The sequence below is a fragment of the Herpailurus yagouaroundi genome, unplaced genomic scaffold (assembly GCF_014898765.1).
Source record: "Herpailurus yagouaroundi ecotype Mexico unplaced genomic scaffold, PumYag 29, whole genome shotgun sequence".
In the NCBI taxonomy this organism is placed as follows: domain Eukaryota; kingdom Metazoa; phylum Chordata; class Mammalia; order Carnivora; family Felidae; genus Herpailurus; species Herpailurus yagouaroundi.
This window is the reverse complement of record NW_024412377.1, coordinates 95,293,797-95,313,229: the sequence shown is the minus strand read 5'-3', so window position 1 is coordinate 95,313,229 and position 19,433 is coordinate 95,293,797. Positions and strand designations below refer to the sequence as shown.

Sequence of the window (19,433 nt, the reverse complement as noted above, 5' to 3'; positions counted from 1 at the left end):
GTTCTCCTTCCTCACACAGCTCCTGCTCCTTTTCCAGCCCTTTGTGATGGGTTTCTGACCCCACCACACAGAAACTGTTGTTAGCCGAGTCGACAGCGTCTTTCCAAAGCTTTTCTTTCCTTATATAACTTCAACTTTCCAGTAATACTTATTTTTTAATTACACAAATGGTACATAAGTGCAACCTCTCTAATAAAAAAAAGAAAGAAGGCAAAGCAAGCAAGCAAGCAAGCAAGCAAGCAAGCAAGAAAGAATCCAAACAATGAAAAGTAGAGAGAGTAAAAAGTTATTCCATTCATATGCTCCTCCTTCCCCTCCCCACATTCCCCAAGCTCACTTATTCCTCAAAGGTATTTACTGGTAACAGTCTCCTGCTTAGTGTTTTCATACATTTGCATATCTGTTAGATAAATAGATAAGATAGGTAATATTACATACTCTTTTACTGACTATTCATATTATTCTCAACCTTCCTTTCACACTAATTTGGAGGTTGTTTTTTATTTTATTTTATTATTTTTTTAATGTTTATTTATTTTTGAGAGTGTGAGCAGGAGAGGGGCAGAGAGGGGGAGACAGAGGATCTGAAGTAGGCTCCGTACTCACAGCACAGAGCCCGATGCAAGTGCTGGAACTCATGAACGGCAAGATCATGACCTGAACTGAAGTTGGGTGCTTAACAAATTGAACCACCCAGATGCCTCCTGAAGAGGTTGTTGTTGTTGTTGTTGTTGTTGTTGTTGTTGTTGTTTTAAACATCATTATGTAGAGACCTAAATCTTCTCTTGAAATTCTCTTTCCTTTTGCTTCTAGGACGTCACTCCTGATTCTTCTACTCCTTTGATCATTTCTTCTCCTCTTTCACTGTCCCCTGTGTTCTGTCCCTTTCTTTAATGTCACTGCTCTGTGCCTTTGTTCCTTACTCTCCTCACCAGTCATCCACTGCCAAGGCTTCCCCCAGGTGGATGGAGTCACCCTTTCCCCATGCTTTTTTTTTTGTTTGTTTTTTTGTTTTTGTTTTTTTTTTTTCAACGTTTATTTATTTTTGGGACAGAGAGAGACAGAGCATGAACGGGGGGAGGGGCAGAGAGAGAGGGAGACACAGAATCGGAAACAGGCTCCAGGCTCTGAGCCATCAGCCCAGAGCCCGACGCGGGGCTCGAACTCACGGACGGCGAGATCGTGACCTGGCTGAAGTCGGACGCTCAACCGACTGCGCCACCCAGGCGCCCCCCCCATGCTTTTGTTAATGCTGGGTACCGTGCTAAGTGCTCCATGTTCTGTTCTCACTGAACAGTCACAATGGCCCATGAAATCGGTGGTTCTATCTCCATTGAGTCTGAGGTCTTAGAGGATGAAATAACATCCCAAAGATCACCAGTCTACTAAGTAGCAGAGCTGATCCTCAAATCCAGGTCAGGCTAACTCTGAAACCTATGTACTTAATTAGGAAGATGTATTGCCTCTAGTATGTGTAGGACCATCTTTCTATATTGACCTAACTGTATACCCCCTCCCCCTGGGTGCTGACCTCAAATTTTTTTCCACCTTCCCTTCTTCCTACCAGAGTATAGTCCCCTGTACACATGTACTCAGTCGCTCAAGCCAGCAGGATGCCATCCTGTACCCTCTGCCCTCACTGCTCATGTCCATTCAGCCAGATGTGGATTTGAACCCTGGAACATCTGGTCTCGATTCCTGTGCCGACAGTGGTTGCCTGGCTTACTGCTCAGCCACCTCACCTGTCTCACTTCTAAGTTTGCCTCCTAATCCATCCTCCACAGGGGACCAGAGTGCCTTTCTGAAAAGAACATACGTGCCTGGTAGAACTCCAGGTTTCATATTCGTAATTTTGGTTATTATATTCAATTGACTTCTTAGTATAGAAAGTTTTAAACAGAGAGACTCAGCTCTCATTCATCTGCATTACCCTCCCTGGGCCACTTTCTTCCCCTGTAGAAAGGACTGACCATTCCCTTCTTTGGGCCCCTACTGCAACCCTTTATTTCTTTCAAAGTACCTTCGAAATTACTGTATTGATTTGTTTATGTCTGTTGCTCTCTGTCAGTCTGAATTCCTTCAACACAAATCTGTTGCTCACCTCTTATCTCCTGCTTCTGGCACAGTGGCAAATTGCTTTTCAGAAATGTGGGTACCAATTTAATCTCCCTCTGCTAAGACATGAAAAAGCTGGAACCATTTTTTTTGAAAAATTCGTATTATATTGATGGGTAAAAAATGGTATCTTGGTGTAATGATAATTTCCTTGATTATTGGTGAAATTGACTGTTTTTTGCCATGGTTAATATTTGTTTATGTTTCCTATATGAATTGGCATCTTATGTCCAATGCTTGTTTTTTCTCTTGGTGTTTTTCTTATCAGTTTGTTTATGAGCTTTTTGTATGAAAAAAATATCTGTTTGTATTTGTTCTAAATTCCCTTGCACCATTTTTTTTTTGCCCTGTACTTATTTTTTGACAGAGTTTTGAATTATGACACAGTGCAAATATTGCTTTTGGTGGGGAGGTTGTTCCATTGCTTTAAAAAAATACTTAAAAAACTGAAATATAATTCATATGCCATAAAACCTACCATTTTAAAGCATACAACTTAATGGATTTTAGTATATTCACAAGGCTGTGTAACCATCACCACTCTCTGATTCTGGAACATTTTCAACACCCCTCAAAACCCCAATATCTGTTAGCATTCACTCCCCATTTCCTGCTTTCCCTAGCCGTAGCCAACTACTGATCTACTTTCTGTATCTGTGGATTTGCCCATTGTGGACATTTTGTATAAATGGAATCATGCAAGCCTTTTGTGTTTGGCTTCTTTTACTTATAATGTTATCAGAGTTCATCCGTGTTGTAATAGCATAATGAATCCTCTGTTCTTTCTGTGGTGGAATACTATTCCATTGTATGGGTGTACCACATTTTGTTTACTCATTCATTGGTTGATGAACATTTGCTGCTGTGAATATTTGTGTACACATTTTTGTGGACATGTTTTGAATTCTCTTGGGTGTACCTAGGAGTTGAGTTATTAAGTCATATGTTAACTCTATGTTTAACTTTCTGAGGAACCAACAAACTGTTTTCCATAGTGGCTGCACCATTTTATATTTCCACTAGCTAGCAGTTTATGAGAGTTCTAATTTCTCCACATCCTCACCAACACTTGTTTCCATTGCTATTTTATTTGGAGTCCTTGTAGTGGAAATTGAATATGAGAATTTATAAACTCCTTTAATCCATTTGGGTTTATTGAATATAGTTAGATATATGCTCTTGCTAAAGAATTTTTTGTGATCATAAAGAGAATTCTACCAATACTATTCTGCACATTTATTTGTAAAGAAATAAAAGCATCAGTGTTAAGAAAGAGTCATCAATACAATTTTCTTCAGTTTTATAATACAGCACTATAAAATATTTTTTTTTTTTAGAAATAAATGTTCCTTAAAATTTCTCTGCCCCGAAATGATGATTTTACCACTATTGACTTTCTGTTATATTTTCTTATAGCAATATTTTGCTTGTTTTTTATATCAGATTGTGTTTTGGAAAGGATTATTGACAACTTTCCATATGCCCCATAGTTAGTCAAATGTTTAAATAATGAACTACTAACTGTGAACTGGAAAGAAGGAGCAATATTTAGAACAGGGAATTGTAGTCTTTAAATTTTATTCCTCTTTTTAATCTCTTCTAATGGAGATGCTTGTGTTTCCATTCATTGTAAAGGAGGCAAGCTTAGGAGAAAAGAGCCTATCTATCAGTAGAGAGAGAAAAGATTGTTGGGGGTGATACACGGTTAGAAACTTACCCTAATGTGACAGCTAACAAATACTGATTAACCAATGGAGTAGAACCATTGATGTAAGAGAATTTGAAAGCCAGAAAAAGTGGATAATAGCAATGCTGAAGTGCCCGTGAGTAAATCTACAGAGGCACAGTCTTGTGTAGATAAGCCGGCTGCTGTCAGTGCACAAATACTGTCTAGATGGGAACTGTACTGCCGTTATCCAGGACTGGTTTTTCCCAATTCCCAAAGACATCATGCTCCCCCTGATGTGAAAAATGCTGATTCGAAAGAGTTTTCTCAGTAAAATTGATCATAATCCTGGAGCTGGTGCAAGTTTTTCTTCAGTCACCTATGAGTTTTTAGTTTGGGTTTTACTACAGTTCTCATTATACATATCTCATTAGCATATCTATCTATCTATCTATCTATCTATCTATCTATCTCATTAGCAAATAAGTCTTCAATCAAAGTAAGTAGGATGAGGGTCTGGCTCATCTAACCATTTCTTGTGAAACTAATATAATTTTTACTCTTCTATAAAAATAATTAAGGCCTATGCTATTATGCTGTACTTCTCTGGACTCTTTAGGATTCTATTGGAATGCTTCCTTTTCTCCCATATGGAATAGTGGTGTTTTGGTTTTGATTATACATATTACACATGAATATTTTACTCTCCTATATATACCTCAGACTTGCCATCTGTTAGTACTGGACACATGAATTTGGCTTTCATCGTGTTGATTTATATGGCTTAATTTTATTATTTCACTTGGCAGCGAAGAGACTATTTTCTCCCCTGGTGGAAGTTAAACTAAACAACACACACACGAAATTAAAAACAATCACAAATAATAAATAGATCAGGCAGAAATTCTTAAACTTGAGCAACTGGAAAATTTAATCAGATAGAAGATACATTGGAGATATAGTAAAATAGAAATACCACTGCTCTGAAAATTCCTACATCGAAGGAAGCATTTCCAGTTGATTTGCACAATCCACTTACTAGTGGCATATATAAGGAAAGCCCTGTGGTATAAAGTGAAGTAGACACACCAGTAAGAGTAGTGAACTAGAGAGAACCAATTAAATAAATTGAATGACTTGAGAATTATGAAAAATGAAAATTAATTATGTGAAGAAAAATACAATGTGCAGAGTAAATTATCTTAGGTAACTATTTTTCATTTAGCAATGACCTTTATGTGAATGCCTGTTTCGTGCCAGGCCCCATGTCAGGTGCTGAGCTAATCTTTAATATCTTTGCCTAGATTATTGTGGAGCCTCCAACTGGTCTTCCTTTCTCTGTCCTCGCACTCCACCCCCCACCTCTGTCTTTTCCCATTACTGCAGCCAGTGTGATCCTGTTCGAATGTCAGATCTTGCCATGCCTCCAGTCAAAGCTCTGAATCTCATTCATGGTGAAAACCTGAGACTTTATGTTGGTCCACAGGGCTTTGCATGGTTTAGAATCCTGTTCTCTCTTCTGCCTCTCATCTTACTCCCCTCCAGTAAACCAGCCACTCTGCCTTTCCTCAGGCAGCCCAGGCCTGTTCCCACTACGGAGCTTTCACACATGATATTCCCTCTAATGGGAATGCTTTTCCAACCAGCTAGCCACATGGCTCACAGCTTCAGGTCATGACTCCAATAACATCTTCTCAGGGAGACCCTCTCTCACAGCCTGGTTAACATTATAACCCCCGTCTCCCCCACTTCCTATCCTACTCCCCTGGCCCTGCTTTTTCATTTAAGTACTAATCATCACGTAACATACTATATATTTTAAAAATTTATTTTATTGTCTCTTGCTCCCTACTACAATGTAAATTCCATGAGGGCACAGATTTTTTTTTCTTCCTATTTTGTTTACTCCTGTCTCCAATGCTTTGAACAGTTTTTGGGTATATAACAACATTCAGTACATACTGAAGAGTGAATTTGGAGTCACAGGAACATATAAAGAAACTACTACATGTTACAGAAGCCCACCTCACAGAGTAAATAACTGCCATTAGGATTTACGTATTTTCTTTTTGCCACTTAATATTGTAGAGATGTTGCAAAATACAGAAAAGCACAAAAGAAGTAATTAAAAATCACCTGTCATTGCTCTAACACATGTGCATGTACAAATTATATTTACTTTAATCTTCTGGGGTTTTTTTGTTAATTTATTAGTGGGTCTTGAGTACGTTCCATTATGTTAACCATTTTTTAAAATATGACTTTAGGGGCGCCTGGGTGGCGCAGTCGGTTAAGCGTCCGACTTCAGCCAGGTCACGATCTCGCGGTCCGTGAGTTCGAGCCCCGCGTCAGGCTCTGGGCTGATGGCTCAGAACCTGGAGCCTGTTTCCGATTCTGTGTCTCCCTCTCTCTCTGCCCCTCCCCCGTTCATGCTCTGTCTCTCTCTGTCCCAAAAATAAATAAAAACGTTGAAAAAAAATAAAATAAAATATGACTTTAAATGGCTTGTATCATTCCATTGTTTCATCACTTTCATATTATATGCATCTATATTTAGATTCGGTTTTATTATATTTGTTTTAATGAATGAAAATTTTGTTTTTTTATACATCTTTGTGCAAGTCACTGTTTATTTTCCTTGGGTTAGATTATTATACTTGAAACGACTATGACAAAGGATGACATTTTAAGCTGTCTTGATACTTGTTGTGTTGTTGTCTCCTAGACTGTCTCGCTCTGGTACAGAGTACCCCTTTTGTCTTATCTTTGCTGGTACGGAATATTATCATTCCTGAAGCTCCTGACCAATTTTTTTTTTTAATTTGAGAGAGAGAGCACACCAGTGGGGGAGAGGGACAGAGGAAGAGAGAGACAGAGACAGAGACAGAGAGAGAGAGAGAGAATCTCGAGCAGGCTCCAAAGTCAGTGCAGAGCCCAACATGGGGCTCAGTCCCATGACCCTGGGATCATGACCTGAGCCAAAATCAGGAGTCAGATGCTCAACTGACGGAGCCACCCAGGTGTCCCAAACTCTTGACCAAATTTGATAAACAATTTTTACTCTTTAAGTACGTCCTTTTCTCTCTCGCTATTAATTATTCACATATTATATTCCATGATGTCCTTAACTTCTTGATTTAATGACTTTGGGCCCTACTATTGGTTCCCCGCTATAAAGATGAAGAATTTAACACTCTTGCAAAACCATTTACCTACTCTCCCTTTGTCCCCTCAGTTTTTGCTACTTACATATTCTTGGCTTTTAAATTGGTTGTTTATGTCTTAAAATAATATAATTAACTCTCTTTATCAACTTTGAGAAGCGTGTAATGAGTCTCTGCTATGAAAGGTAAGTAAATTAAGACATTTAATGTGTCTTTCTTTATTGTTCTCTTCTTTCCACAAACTGAGGTTTTATTACTTTATTATTTACTCTCTATTTATAAACTTTTAAACATTTACCTTCTGTTCCTAAATTTAATTAAGCCTCTGTTGATTCTCAAAATAAAAAACCAATGAGAGAAAACAAAATAAAAAACCATGGTTTTATAAATATTTTCCAAAGTATTAAGACTGGTGTTTGATACCATGGAGAACGAAATATAATCATGCACTTGAATCCTTGCTTTTTGAAGGAGAATATTTTAATTTCTTTCTAGCATTTTTTTTTTATTACTTCTGCGGGCTTGTATTCTTGCATTCCATGTTAACTCTTGTCTTTGTATTCTGTTTTGTTTGGTTGGAAAGCCTCTTCATAATTTTTCTCTGATAGTAAATGTGATCGTTAGTAAACGGCTTCTGTCTTGAACTGGCACTTGCCTGGGTGTGGGAATTTGGGTTCAGACTTTTTCTTCAGTTCTCTACTGTGATCTAGTGTCCCAGGTTACTGATGACAAGTATGTCATTTTGATTCTTGCTTTCTTTAGATAAATTGTGATTTCTCTTTGGAGGATTTTATAATTGTTCCTTATCCTTAGAGCTCTGATATTTTACCAGTATGTACCAGGGTATGAAATTTTTTCATTTATCCTGTCTGGCATTTAGATTATGCTTTCTCTTTGAACTGTGCTGTGTTCAGTTCAGGGAAGTTTTCTTCCATTTCTTGCTTATTTCTTCCCCATCACAATCTCTGTTTTTTCCCATTCTGGAACTCCCATAAGGTAGATATTAGATCTCTTGGATCTATACTCATTTTTGCTCAGGTTTTCTTCCCTATTTCCAATCTCTGTGTGTTTTTCTTTTTGTTGTTCTTGTTCAGTGTTCTTTATGTCTCCAGCCACCTAGCTTAGTTTTCAATCGTGTCTGCTTTATCATTTAGCGCATTCATTGACCTGTGAAATTTTAATAATCATTTAAAAAAAATTTTTTTTTCAACGTTTATTTTTTTGGGACACAGAGAGACAGAGCATGAACGGGGGAGGGGCAGAGAGAGAGGGAGACACAGAATCGGAAACAGGCTCCAGGCTCTGAGCCATCAGCCCAGAGCCTGACGCGGGGCTCGAACTCATGGACCACGAGATCGTGACCTGGCTGAAGTCGGACGCTTAACCGACTGCGCCACCCAGGCGCCCCAATAATCATTTTTTGTTTCCAAGAACTCTTCTTGTTACCTAGTTCCTTCTTTTCCATAGCAGCCCCTTGTTACCTTATGACTCTAATATCCTTCCATATCTCTCTGAAGGTAGTATATCTCTGTTGTTTGGATTATCCTGTTTGTTTATTATATTTTCTGTTTGTTCATTTGGGGCTGTATTTATTTATGTATTGTTGCTTAACAACTTACCCCACAGTGCTTAAAACAGCAAACATTTTATTGTCCTCCCACAGTGTTTGTGGGTCAGGAATTAACTGGGCGTCTCTGCCTGAAGGTCTCTCATAAGGCAACAATTTGGAGGTCTTATCTGAAGGCTCAAAGAGGAAGGATCCACATCCAAGTTTGCTCACATGTTTGTTAGCAAGATTCACTTCCTTATCAGTTGTGCATTGAAGCCTCAGGTCCTGTCCTCATCAGCTATCGGCCAGAGGCCTCTCTCAGTGTCTGTCTATGTGGACCTCTCCATACAGCAGCTCTTAACATGGTGTAGGCTTCCTCAGAACAAACCAGTAGGACAATAAGAGAAGGCAAGCAAGAGGGAAGCCAGAGTCTCCTTGTAAACTGATCTTGGAAGTGCCGTTCTATCACTTTTGCCGTATTCTAATCCTTCGAAGTGAGTCACCCCGGTCCATCTCACACTGAAGAGAAAGGGGTTACATAGGGTATGAATACCAGAAAGAAGGAATCACTAAGGGCTGTCTTAGGTACTACTGCCAATTGCAGAGGCCTTTCTTTTGGGGGTTGGTTTTTCCAAGTCTCAAGTGATCTTTCCTTCTAAATGAAGGACCTTGTGGGTTATTATAGGTAGCTGGCCTGTGTTTACATCTGTGTCACTTATACAGACTTCCTTTTCAGGTATGTGGGCAGGCACTGGGGAGGCTGGCTAGAATTCCCCCTTGTGTAATTTCAATACCCTTCAGTGTGTACAGGTGGAACCTGCGATTTGCTATTAGCCATTAGTAAATGACAAACATGCCGAGTGGTCACCCCCTTGATTAGGTTACATTATGTGGCAAAGGAAAAGGGATTTTGCAGATGTAATTATGCTCCTAAAAATCTGTTGCTTTGAGTTAATTAAATGAGATTTTCCTGGGTGGGCCTTACTTAATCAGTTGGAAGCCCTCAAGGAGAGACTGGGGTCAGAGATCTCTGGGGTCAGAGATGCTCTCCAAGCTGCATGAGTTGTATACCTTCAGGAAAATGAATTTCCCAACAATCTGAATAAACATGGAAGTGGGTTCTTCCCTAGTCAAGCCTCCAGGTGAGAATGTACCTTGACTGACAACCTCAGTGTTAGGCGTGTCAGTCTCTGAGCTGAGGACCCAGCTAAACTGAGCCTGGACCCCTGATGCACAGATACTGTGAGATAAGAAACATGTGTTGTTTTGAACCAGGGAGCTTGTGGTAATTTGTTCACAATAGAAAAAGAATACATGTATTTCACTCCTGGTCCCTCTTAGTGCTGACCCTTTTCTGGTTCTCTGTCCACAGTGGATGTCTGGTGTAAAGTCAAGCTTTGTTCTCTCTGAGTCTAGCATCCTCATTTGGAGCTTTCTTTAGGACGTGGTCCTTTTCCTACAGAGAGCAGATTCTGGGCTGTGACTTGAGGGCATGTCACTACTGCCAGTTGTGCCTTCTATTTCTTTACTTTGGGAGTTGGGAAGAGGAGGAGTCTAACTTGCAGATGTTGTGAAGGCACTTGTTTAATGAAAGACTCTAATGATCACCCCTTACTCCATTTCTTTGAATGTTTTGATTCCAACTTTGGAGCTCTGGCCACCTTGGTGGGAAGCGTGCTTATGCGAGGTATCTCCTTGTGTGGTTTCCTCTGCTCTCAATTTCCCACCACTCGGATTTTACTTGGTTTTCCTCTTCATGGAATTTCTTAAAACTTCTGGTCTGTGGATGGCATATTTTCCTGTTTTATAATGCTGTTATGGTTTCATTCTTTAAACAGAAAATAATTTTCCTAGCACTTCAGTGAGGCCTTGGAAGTGAAGGGAGACAGATGTGGGTAATGAGTCTGCATGAATTCATCCACACAATCTGGACTGGACTTTTTATAAGAGAAAAAAAAATACTGTTTTGCTACCTAATACCAATTTGATATATTAGTAATAAATTTGTAATAAATATATTAGTAATAAATTAGTAAAAAATGATGAAAAGGGCATAATTTTTATTATAATAGCTACTTTTCTCATGTTCTATTACTATTTTCTCCTTTTAAAGTTCCTAAAAGCGTATCTCTCTGAAGACTCTGCTCTTTTTTTTCTTCTTCTTTTTTTAACCTCCTCCCACTCACACAGCCTTCCTTTCTACTCTCTTAGGGTGATTTCTTAGAACAAGTGACTTTAAAATATTGCTGACACTGTTTTTTTTCTAACACTAATAGCATACATGATGTAAGTGCTGAGGATGTTGAGATCATTGAACTAAAATTGTGATTTTAGAATTGTCTTAAGACTCTTTTAGTTCTAAGTAACACAAACCTATTTCAAAGTAGTTGAGGTTGCGGAGAACTTATTAGACAGAAATTTTAATATCTCACTGAACCCAAGAGTAAAAATTATATTCAATTAACATGAGCGTCAGGAACCAGAAACTAGCAAGTTGACAGGAACACAGATAGTCGTTACCTTTCTGTCTCTCTTATCTGTTTTCTTGAACATCTTATTTTCTTTCTCAGCAGACTCACTTTGTTTGGCATGATATGGCCAAATACGGCTACCTGACAATGGTAACCAGAGTTTCCAAGTTTATATCATATCAGTTCAAGCAAACAGATAAGAGATACAGTACCAGACTCCAAGGAGAAAGACTCTAGTTGGTTTAGCTTGGGCCAGTTACCTCTTTTTAGACCAGTGTAATGTAGTCATGAGGGCAGATTTTGTGGTAAAAACATGGCTGCTATGACCCAAGTTCTCAACGAAGAGGTAAGAGGTAAGTGAATGGAAGATTGGGCAGTATCTCAGGACATGTCTGCTGCAACATTCTTGTTTATATTCATTGTGATATTCCTTATTAGAGAAACAGTTTAGCTTGTGGTTAAGAACATGGGCTTAGGGTCGGGGCACCTAGGTGGCTCAGTTGGTTAAGCGTCCGACTTCACACAGGTCATGATCTCACAGTTCGTGAGTTCAAGCCCTGCATCGGGCTCCGTGCTGACAGCTTGGAGCCTGGAACCTGCTTCAAATTGTGTGACTCCCTCTCTCTTTGTCCTTCACCCACTCACACTGTCCCTCTCTCTTTCTCTCTCTCTCTCTCTCCAAAATAAATAAACATTAAAAAATGAAACAAAACATGGGCTTAGGGTCAAACATATCTTGATTTGATCCCACCTTGCCACTTACTAGCTGTGTGACCTCTGTGAAGATTAAAATCTTTTTGTGTACAATTGGGATGATAAAGCCTATCTCCTGGGGTTGCTGGGGGAATAAAATGAGAATATATATGGGACATCTGAGGCACTCAATAAATAATAATTATTAATTATTACAATTATCAGATCATTTGGGAAAGATTACGTGAATGGAGAACATACCTTTTACCACCTCAAATAGTGCAACAAGATCTAGAGGCAAAATTCCAGGTGCTACAGAATTGCATAGTCAGTAAAAATCTAAGAGGGAGTTTTGGCTTCCCACACACTTGGCCAAAGAAATGGAAACAGGTGAGGCTGATGGTGTTAGGGCCCAAGAATCTACACTTATGTTTAGAATGAAATTTTGCTCCTGTTGATTTGTGAAAGAAATGTTAATGGTCTCACGATCCTAAAGAGAGCCGAGCAGGGCTGGTAGTCACCGGTATAGTCATCATAGTCCATTCCAGCCAGTGCCTGTTCTGATGGTTGCTTCATTCATTCTACTTGGGGGCAGGCCTGTTCTGATTGTCTAGACACTTAGCTAATGAAATATTTTTGAGTATCGTCCCTGGGAACCAAGTGTGTACCATCAGTTCAAGACTTCAGTTTTTTTTAAAGGAGAAGCATCTTTTTCTTTATGAAATGATAGATTTCCTTTGCACTTTTCTGACTTATATGGCAAAATTGCTAATGGCAGCCATCATTAAATGACCTCTTAGTGAAGGATATGTAAAATGGCAATGATCCAAATTCTGTAGAGTTAAATGAACTCTTAGCTTAGTAAGGGATATGTAAAATGATTCAAATTGTATATTGTTAAATGATACCAAATGCAAGCCCGAAGTTAATATTTACATAAAGCAGAGTTAGCCATCAAACGACATTTATGGTTTCTTTCTAAAATATACTGTATGCTGTTCTGTATGAAACTGCCGTAGAACAGTATCTCATTGACTAACTGTGTAATTTTCTCTTAAGTTATGCGGACATTTTGATTGAGAGAGAAGTGTTAATGCAGAAGTACATTCATCTAGTTCAGATCGTAGAGACGGAAAAAATTGCAGCTAACCAACTCCGGCATCAACTTGAAGATCAAGATACAGAAATTGAAAGACTTAAATCAGAGGTACTTCCCAGTTACTAGATTCCTCCTCATTGTTATGCATTTATTGCCATCTCCTCAAAATTACATAAGGCCTATCAGGGCAAAATTTTCATCCCAAACTTGGTTCCTTCGCCATCAGCGAGTACATGTCAGACCACTAATCTGTGTTAGAATAAATCTAGTCTATGTTAGAATTAGTTAAATACACTACATTAAAATACCAGAGTAATATGCTGCTTTTTAATTATTTTGTGCTCCTGATGTCCTTCATTTGATCAGATATTCAGAAGTTGATTATAAAATGTAACTGTTTTTAGATTGACTATAATAGTAACGATAATTGTGAATCTGTCATAGATTAAACTCCCAAACGATAACTAAGGAAGGACCAGAAATGAAGTCAGGAAGACTTTACTGCTTCTCTATTCTAAGGAGTTCAACTTTCTTCCCCCTAGAATTTTGAAAAACACATTGGAGTTGAAGTATAAGGCATTTCCTCAAGTTGGAATTCCTGTCTCCCTCCATCTCCACCCCCACCCTCTGAGGGTGAACTTCAGAGGCCCTGCACCCCCCGATTGTGAGATTGTCCCAAGTGAGAACAGAGCATGGTCATTGTATCTCCAGCCTCAGTGGTGGTCCTGGATCCACCCATGCTCACAAGTGCCTCTGTCCACATATAGAAACCCGAGTGTACCCGAGTGTTATTTACTACTCGTGGGAAGCGGTAGATAACCGAAGACCTGAAGAGGAATGTGGAAAACAAGATTTCCCCCCTCTTTCTGACTAGAGGTGCATTAGCATTTTCTTAGCTTCAAAGAGCAGATAGGACAGATGAAACCTACTACTAATTGTATCCCATTGATCCTCAGGCCTGAGTTACAAGAAATTTGTGAGTTCTAAGAGCCTCAGCCCTGAGTTACAAGGAAAGTAACTTTCTTGTTACTTTTACGGTCATTGGACAATGATTTCCTCTTTGTTTCTTTATACCTTCCTCCAAGATGCACTGAATCCTGTGAGAGGTTTTCACCTCCTTCTGCCTGTGTACATCACCTCCAGTTTCCAGAGCATGAGTATAAGCTTGATTCCACCTGGGATCTGATTGCTTCTCTGGTGATGAGTTGCAGACCATGTTCACCGTATCATTAGTGTTGTTAACTTCCCGATTCAACCCTGAAATCTCATATAGTGAAAACAACAACAGAAAACTTAGCAAACCTGCATTTTAAAAGACTATATCAGGCACTGTAATTTAAGACAAAATTATTGTGTTCTCTCTTTGCCACAGTAAGCCAGAGCAGATGCTTGTCTGCTAAGTGGCATTTACTCCACAAGAGAAACTCAGCACCAAGCAATGTTCCCCAATATTTATTTGGGCATGCTTATCTGTCTTCACTATGTTCTATTTTAGTCTGAATATAGATTTTGCAGCCCCAAACTGTCAGTAGCAGGTACGTCTTGTGTGGTCGCTTGGCAGGAGCCATAATTTATTTTCTACTCCTTTTATTTTCCTACTTCTCTGCCAGAAAATGGCAGAAGTGTGTATTTGTTACTGGTGACAAAATGTAAAGACAGGTCAGAGGAAGCAATTATGATTCTTAACTTTTCAAATGCTTGCTGGTAAGGTTGCGTAGGTTCTTACCTTTCTAAGAGCCTGCAATTGAGCAGTAGGCTAGTGATTTTTGTTGCTAAGTGTATTTGGGCAGCCATCTGGTTTTGAATTGCCCCACAGGTCACATAACTCAGTTGGAGCTATAAGGAGATCCTGGATCATTTCACTTCTTTTTACCTTTTCACCTTTCTTGGTTGTCTTGGGTCAACCCCAGGGCTCTGAAGTTCCGTTTGCAGTTACCATTTTCCCAAGGAATCCTGTGAGCCTGCTGTACTCTGTGTACCTGTGTGGAAGGCTGCAGGCTGATTATGGGAAGCAAGAGCTCTGGGCTGAATGTCATTGCATTTGGGGACCCCAGGGCATTACAGGCAGCTGCCATTGGGCAAGATTGGCAAGCAGTATGTCACTCAGCTCCCCCGAAGGCCTTGGCCTAGACATCACTGGCAGTCAGGGCCAAATTTGGGGCTAACGTTTCTCCTAACCCAGATCCCAGTTCACACTTTCCACAGTTGCTTCTTATAAGCACCTCTGTTGGCAACATAACTGAACAGACTTGGTGTGAAGTTCATTCTTTCCTTGACTCAGAACCAGTGGAAGGAAGGATGCATAAAAAGTAAAAGTTTCTTGAGGACCTCCTAAGCTACCTTGTAGGCATTACCTCCTGTGAGTTATGGCTATAAGCTGGTATTTCCCAAGTCATGAAATGGGTCAAATTTGTGTTATAGATTATCGCTCTTAATAAAACCAAGGAACGAATGAGGCCTTACCAAAGTAATCAAGAGGATGAGGATCCAGATATCAAGAAGATTAAAAAGGTAGGATGTTGGGCGTTTCTGGCTTTGGAAAAGCATGGTGATCAGTTGTCTGTCCTGTAGTGATGTCTTTGTTCCCCTGTCCCTGAGCTGAGAATCACCTTGGTATATCTGTTCTAATGGCTCTCAGACTTGCCTTTCAGAGTGATACAGGTATGGCTACTTTGGAAAAGTTTCAGTTTGAGATTTTTTTTCCAGTTCTGGGAATCCCCTTATGGACCCTCTGTGGAAAGGATGTCAAAACCAGACATTAAGACAATAGTGTTCTTAAGTTGGGTTAGTAAGTGCTGTAGAACCTCCTGATTTTGTGCTATTTTCATATTTTAGGGGAGTATTTTTTTCATGTTTATTTAGTTTTTTGGGAGAGAGAGTACATGTGTGCAGATGCATGTGAGACAGGGAGGGGCAGAGGGAGAGGAAGAGAGAGAATCCCAAGCAGATGCCACGCTTAGCATGGAGCGTAACATGGAGCTTGATCTCAGGAGCTTGATCATGACCTGAGCTGAAATCAAGAGTGGGAGGCTTGGGGCGCCTGGGTGGCTCAGTTGGTTGAGTGTCCCTTCTTGATTTCAGATTGGGTTGTGATCTCCTGGTTTGTCAGATCGAGTCCAGCATCAGGCTCTGTGCTTGTAGCCCAGAGCCTGCTTGGGATTCTCTTTCTCCCTCTCTTTTTGCCCCTCCCCCTGCTTTTGTTATCTCTCTCTCAAGACAAACAAACAAACAAACAAACATTAAAAAAAAAGAGTCAGATGTTTGCCTGAACCACCCAGATGCCCCTAAAGGAGTAGTTTTTTTTAATTTATTTTTTTAAATATGAAATTTATTGTCAAATTGGTTTCCGTTGTCTGTATAGGGGAGTATTTTTAAGTGACATTTTAAAAATATTTCTTTTAGCTTTAGATTTCAGTGCTTATTTAGAAAGGATTTTTTTTGAACATGTGAGACTATTAATTAAATACATCTCAGATTTCTGTTTTATTATCATTATTACTTTCTTGTTTAACATCCACACGATCAACAGATCTTCTTACTAAACTGTCACTTATTCCTGTGTACAACTTAAAAAAAAATTTGTTTTAATGTTCATTTATTTTTGAGAGACAGAGAGATAGAGCATGAGCAGGGGAGGGGCAGAGAGAGAGGAAGACACAGAATCCAAAGCAGGCTCCAGGTTCTGAGCTGTCAGCACAGAGCCTGATGCGGGGCATGACCGCGAGATCATGACCTGAGCCGAAGTTGGCCGCTTAACCGACTGAGCCACCCAGGTGCCCCTGTGTACAACTTTTGCAGTTAGACAGACACTGGTACTCACTCTGGTCTACTGTATTTGATTTATGTCATTTTAGGTTTTGAGTTCTATTATCTTAATTCGCTTGTGTAAATCATCTACTTAGCTTTGTGACCATTATGTGAAAAGCTTCACAGTTATAGAACTTTTTTTATGGATATATACCTTCAAATCTTTATTTCATCTTAATGTTTTTCTTATTCTTGTTGTTTATATGCTACATAATTATTCCCCTTTAATTGTAACAAAACTTGAAACATTGCTCAGAGTTTGATACAGAAATGCTTCTAAGAACTAAATTGAAGTGTTTTCAGTTTTTAAGGAATAAAAAGTGAAATACCACCATTAATTTCTTAGAATTCAAAACATTCTGAATTGAATTGAGTTTATGTTATTGTTACAAGATTAATGCTCTTGCCTTTTAGTAGTATGAAGTTGTCTATAAACAAAGAGATGAGTGAAGTACAGTTTTCAGGATTTTTTTTTTTTTTTTTGGTAGAAACTGGTCTGTTAGTATGAAAAGTACACCAGCTCAGCAGGCAACACCTGAATAAGTAAACAGAAAGATTGTGTTTAACACAAAATTTGATTAAGGTGATTTTTGAAAATATTTCTGTTAAATGGAAGAATAGTGATAAAATAAATGCTTTTTACACTTTATACCTTCCTGTTTCTCAGTAGAAGCAATTAAAAAATATATTTTTGAACTTGTTAAGTAGGCTTTGAAATTAATTCTATTGTGCTTTATAGCCCAGTCATTCTAATGTCTGTGTGGCAAAAAGTGTTTTAAATGAATTAGTTTCTCTATTCTGATTTGGCAAATATCAACATAATTTTTTATCTTCAAGGAACCAAAAATTGAAATTTATTATATGACAAAGAAGTTTTCCATTAGATTTCTCCAGATAATGTGCATATAAATTCCCCCACATAATTCTATTAAAATGTGGCTAATTTTTATTGTTTGAAGCATCACAGCTGTGTGAATGCCTGCATTAACACTGATAGTATGATGACAACATTGGTAGGTAAATGAAAGAATTTTAAACATTGCAACAGAAGAGCAGTTGTTTAAATACATGACAATTTAGTCCATATGGGTGAAATAGTAGGGAAACAATAAGGAGTGTAAGAATATGTTGACTAGATAACAATAATACTAAAAAGAGATTTGGTAGTCATTTAATGCTGTCAATCATATATGGATTTGCAACCTGCTTTGTGGCTGAATCTGCCACTTAGCTATGACACACCCTAATAAATAATCATATAACTGTTTTATATTTAGCAAGCACTTCAGATTTTTTTTTGGTCCATTATTTTGTAGGTGAGAAAATAGAGGACTGGAGTTCAAAGTTACCCAGCAGGTTAGTGCTCAGCCTTGGGGTTAAGGATTATGACATGCACCTTTCTGGCTAGCCCCCAGCACTTACCTGGACACTTGAAAGATGTTTAGTAAATATTTGTTGGCTAAAACGTACAGGTTTGTCTGTTATTTTTCAAATCATACCTAGGGAATTCAGATCAATTTTAGAGGCTATCATGTTGTCTACAGAATCGATTTTTAATTATATTTCATGTTTCTTTTCACAAAATAATCTCCATTGCAAATCATTTACATGTGTTTTCACCGTGTGGCTGAGAGAGAGTCCCTTAGACTTAACAAAAAGCAGGTTAAAGAATGCCAACTCTGATTGCATCTTTCCTGTGTGACTTACCATGAAATTTCGTTTACTCATCTATAAACAGAAGGGGTCAGATGAGCTGATGTCTAACACTTATTTTTTTTTAAGCTTCGTGAAAAAACCCTCAATAACAACAAATCAAATAACCTGATTTAAAAATGGGCAACGGACATTTCTCCAAAGATGAAATAATATACATGTGATCTTTGGAGAAGTCATATACATATGAAAAGCTGCTCAGTATCACTAAACATCAGAGAAATAGAAATCAAAACCACAGTGTAACATCACCACACACCCATTAGGATGACTACTATAAAAACAATAAACTAAGTGTCGATAAGGATGTTGAGAAATTGGAACCTTTGTGCACTGTTGGTAGGATTGTGAAGTGGTTCAACTGCTGTGGAAAGCAGTACAGTCATTCCTCAAAAAATTAAAAATAGAGCTACCACATGATCCAGCATTTCCACTTCTGGGTATAGATCCAAAATAATTGAAAACAGGATCTGGAAGAGACATTTGCACTCCCATGATCACTGCAGCATTATTCACAATTGCTGAGAGTTGGAAGCAACTCTAATATCTATCAGCAGATGAATGGATAAACAAAATATACATACAATGGAATATTATTCAGCCGTAAGCAGGGAGGAAATCCTAGCACATGGTACAACATGGATGAACCTTGAGGACAGTATACTAAGTGAAATTAACCAGTCACAAAAAGGTAGATACTGTGTGATTCTACTTACATGAGCTATCTAAAGTGGTTAAATTCACAGCAACAGAAAGTAAAATAGTGGGTAGCAGGGGCTGAGGGAAGGGAGAAGTGGGGAGTTGTTCAGTAGGTATAGAGTATCAGTTTTGCAAGATGAAGTTCTGGAAATCTGTTATGCAACAATGTGAAATATTTAACACTACTGAACTAACTATACATTTAAAAATGGTTAAGAGGGGCGCCCGGGTGGCGCAGTCGGTTAAGCGTCCGACCTCAGCCAGGTCACGATCTCGCGGTCCGTGAGTTCGAGCCCCGCGTCAGGCTCTGGGCTGATGGCTCAGAGCCTGGAGCCTGTTTCCGATTCTGTGTCTCCCTCTCTCTCTGCCCCTCCCCCGTTCATGCTCTGTCTCTCTCTGTCCCAAAAATAAAAATAAAAAACGTTGAAAAAAAAATAAAAATAAAAAAATAAAAATG

At 38.8% G+C, this 19,433-nt stretch overlaps 1 protein-coding gene across 5 annotated transcripts in view; it reads left to right on the top strand.

Annotated features, from left to right (window-relative positions):
* The window catches only part of RASGRF2 (Ras protein specific guanine nucleotide releasing factor 2), a 241,544-nt gene that overhangs the window by 83,230 nt on the left and 138,881 nt on the right, over positions 1-19,433 (top strand). For all 5 annotated transcript variants that reach the window (XM_040449627.1, XM_040449618.1, XM_040449610.1 and 2 more), the window contains exons 3-4: positions 12,718-12,865; positions 15,179-15,268. In XM_040449627.1, the coding sequence (XP_040305561.1) occupies positions 12,718-12,865; positions 15,179-15,268 (238 nt within the window). The remainder of the gene's footprint in view (positions 1-12,717; positions 12,866-15,178; positions 15,269-19,433) is intronic.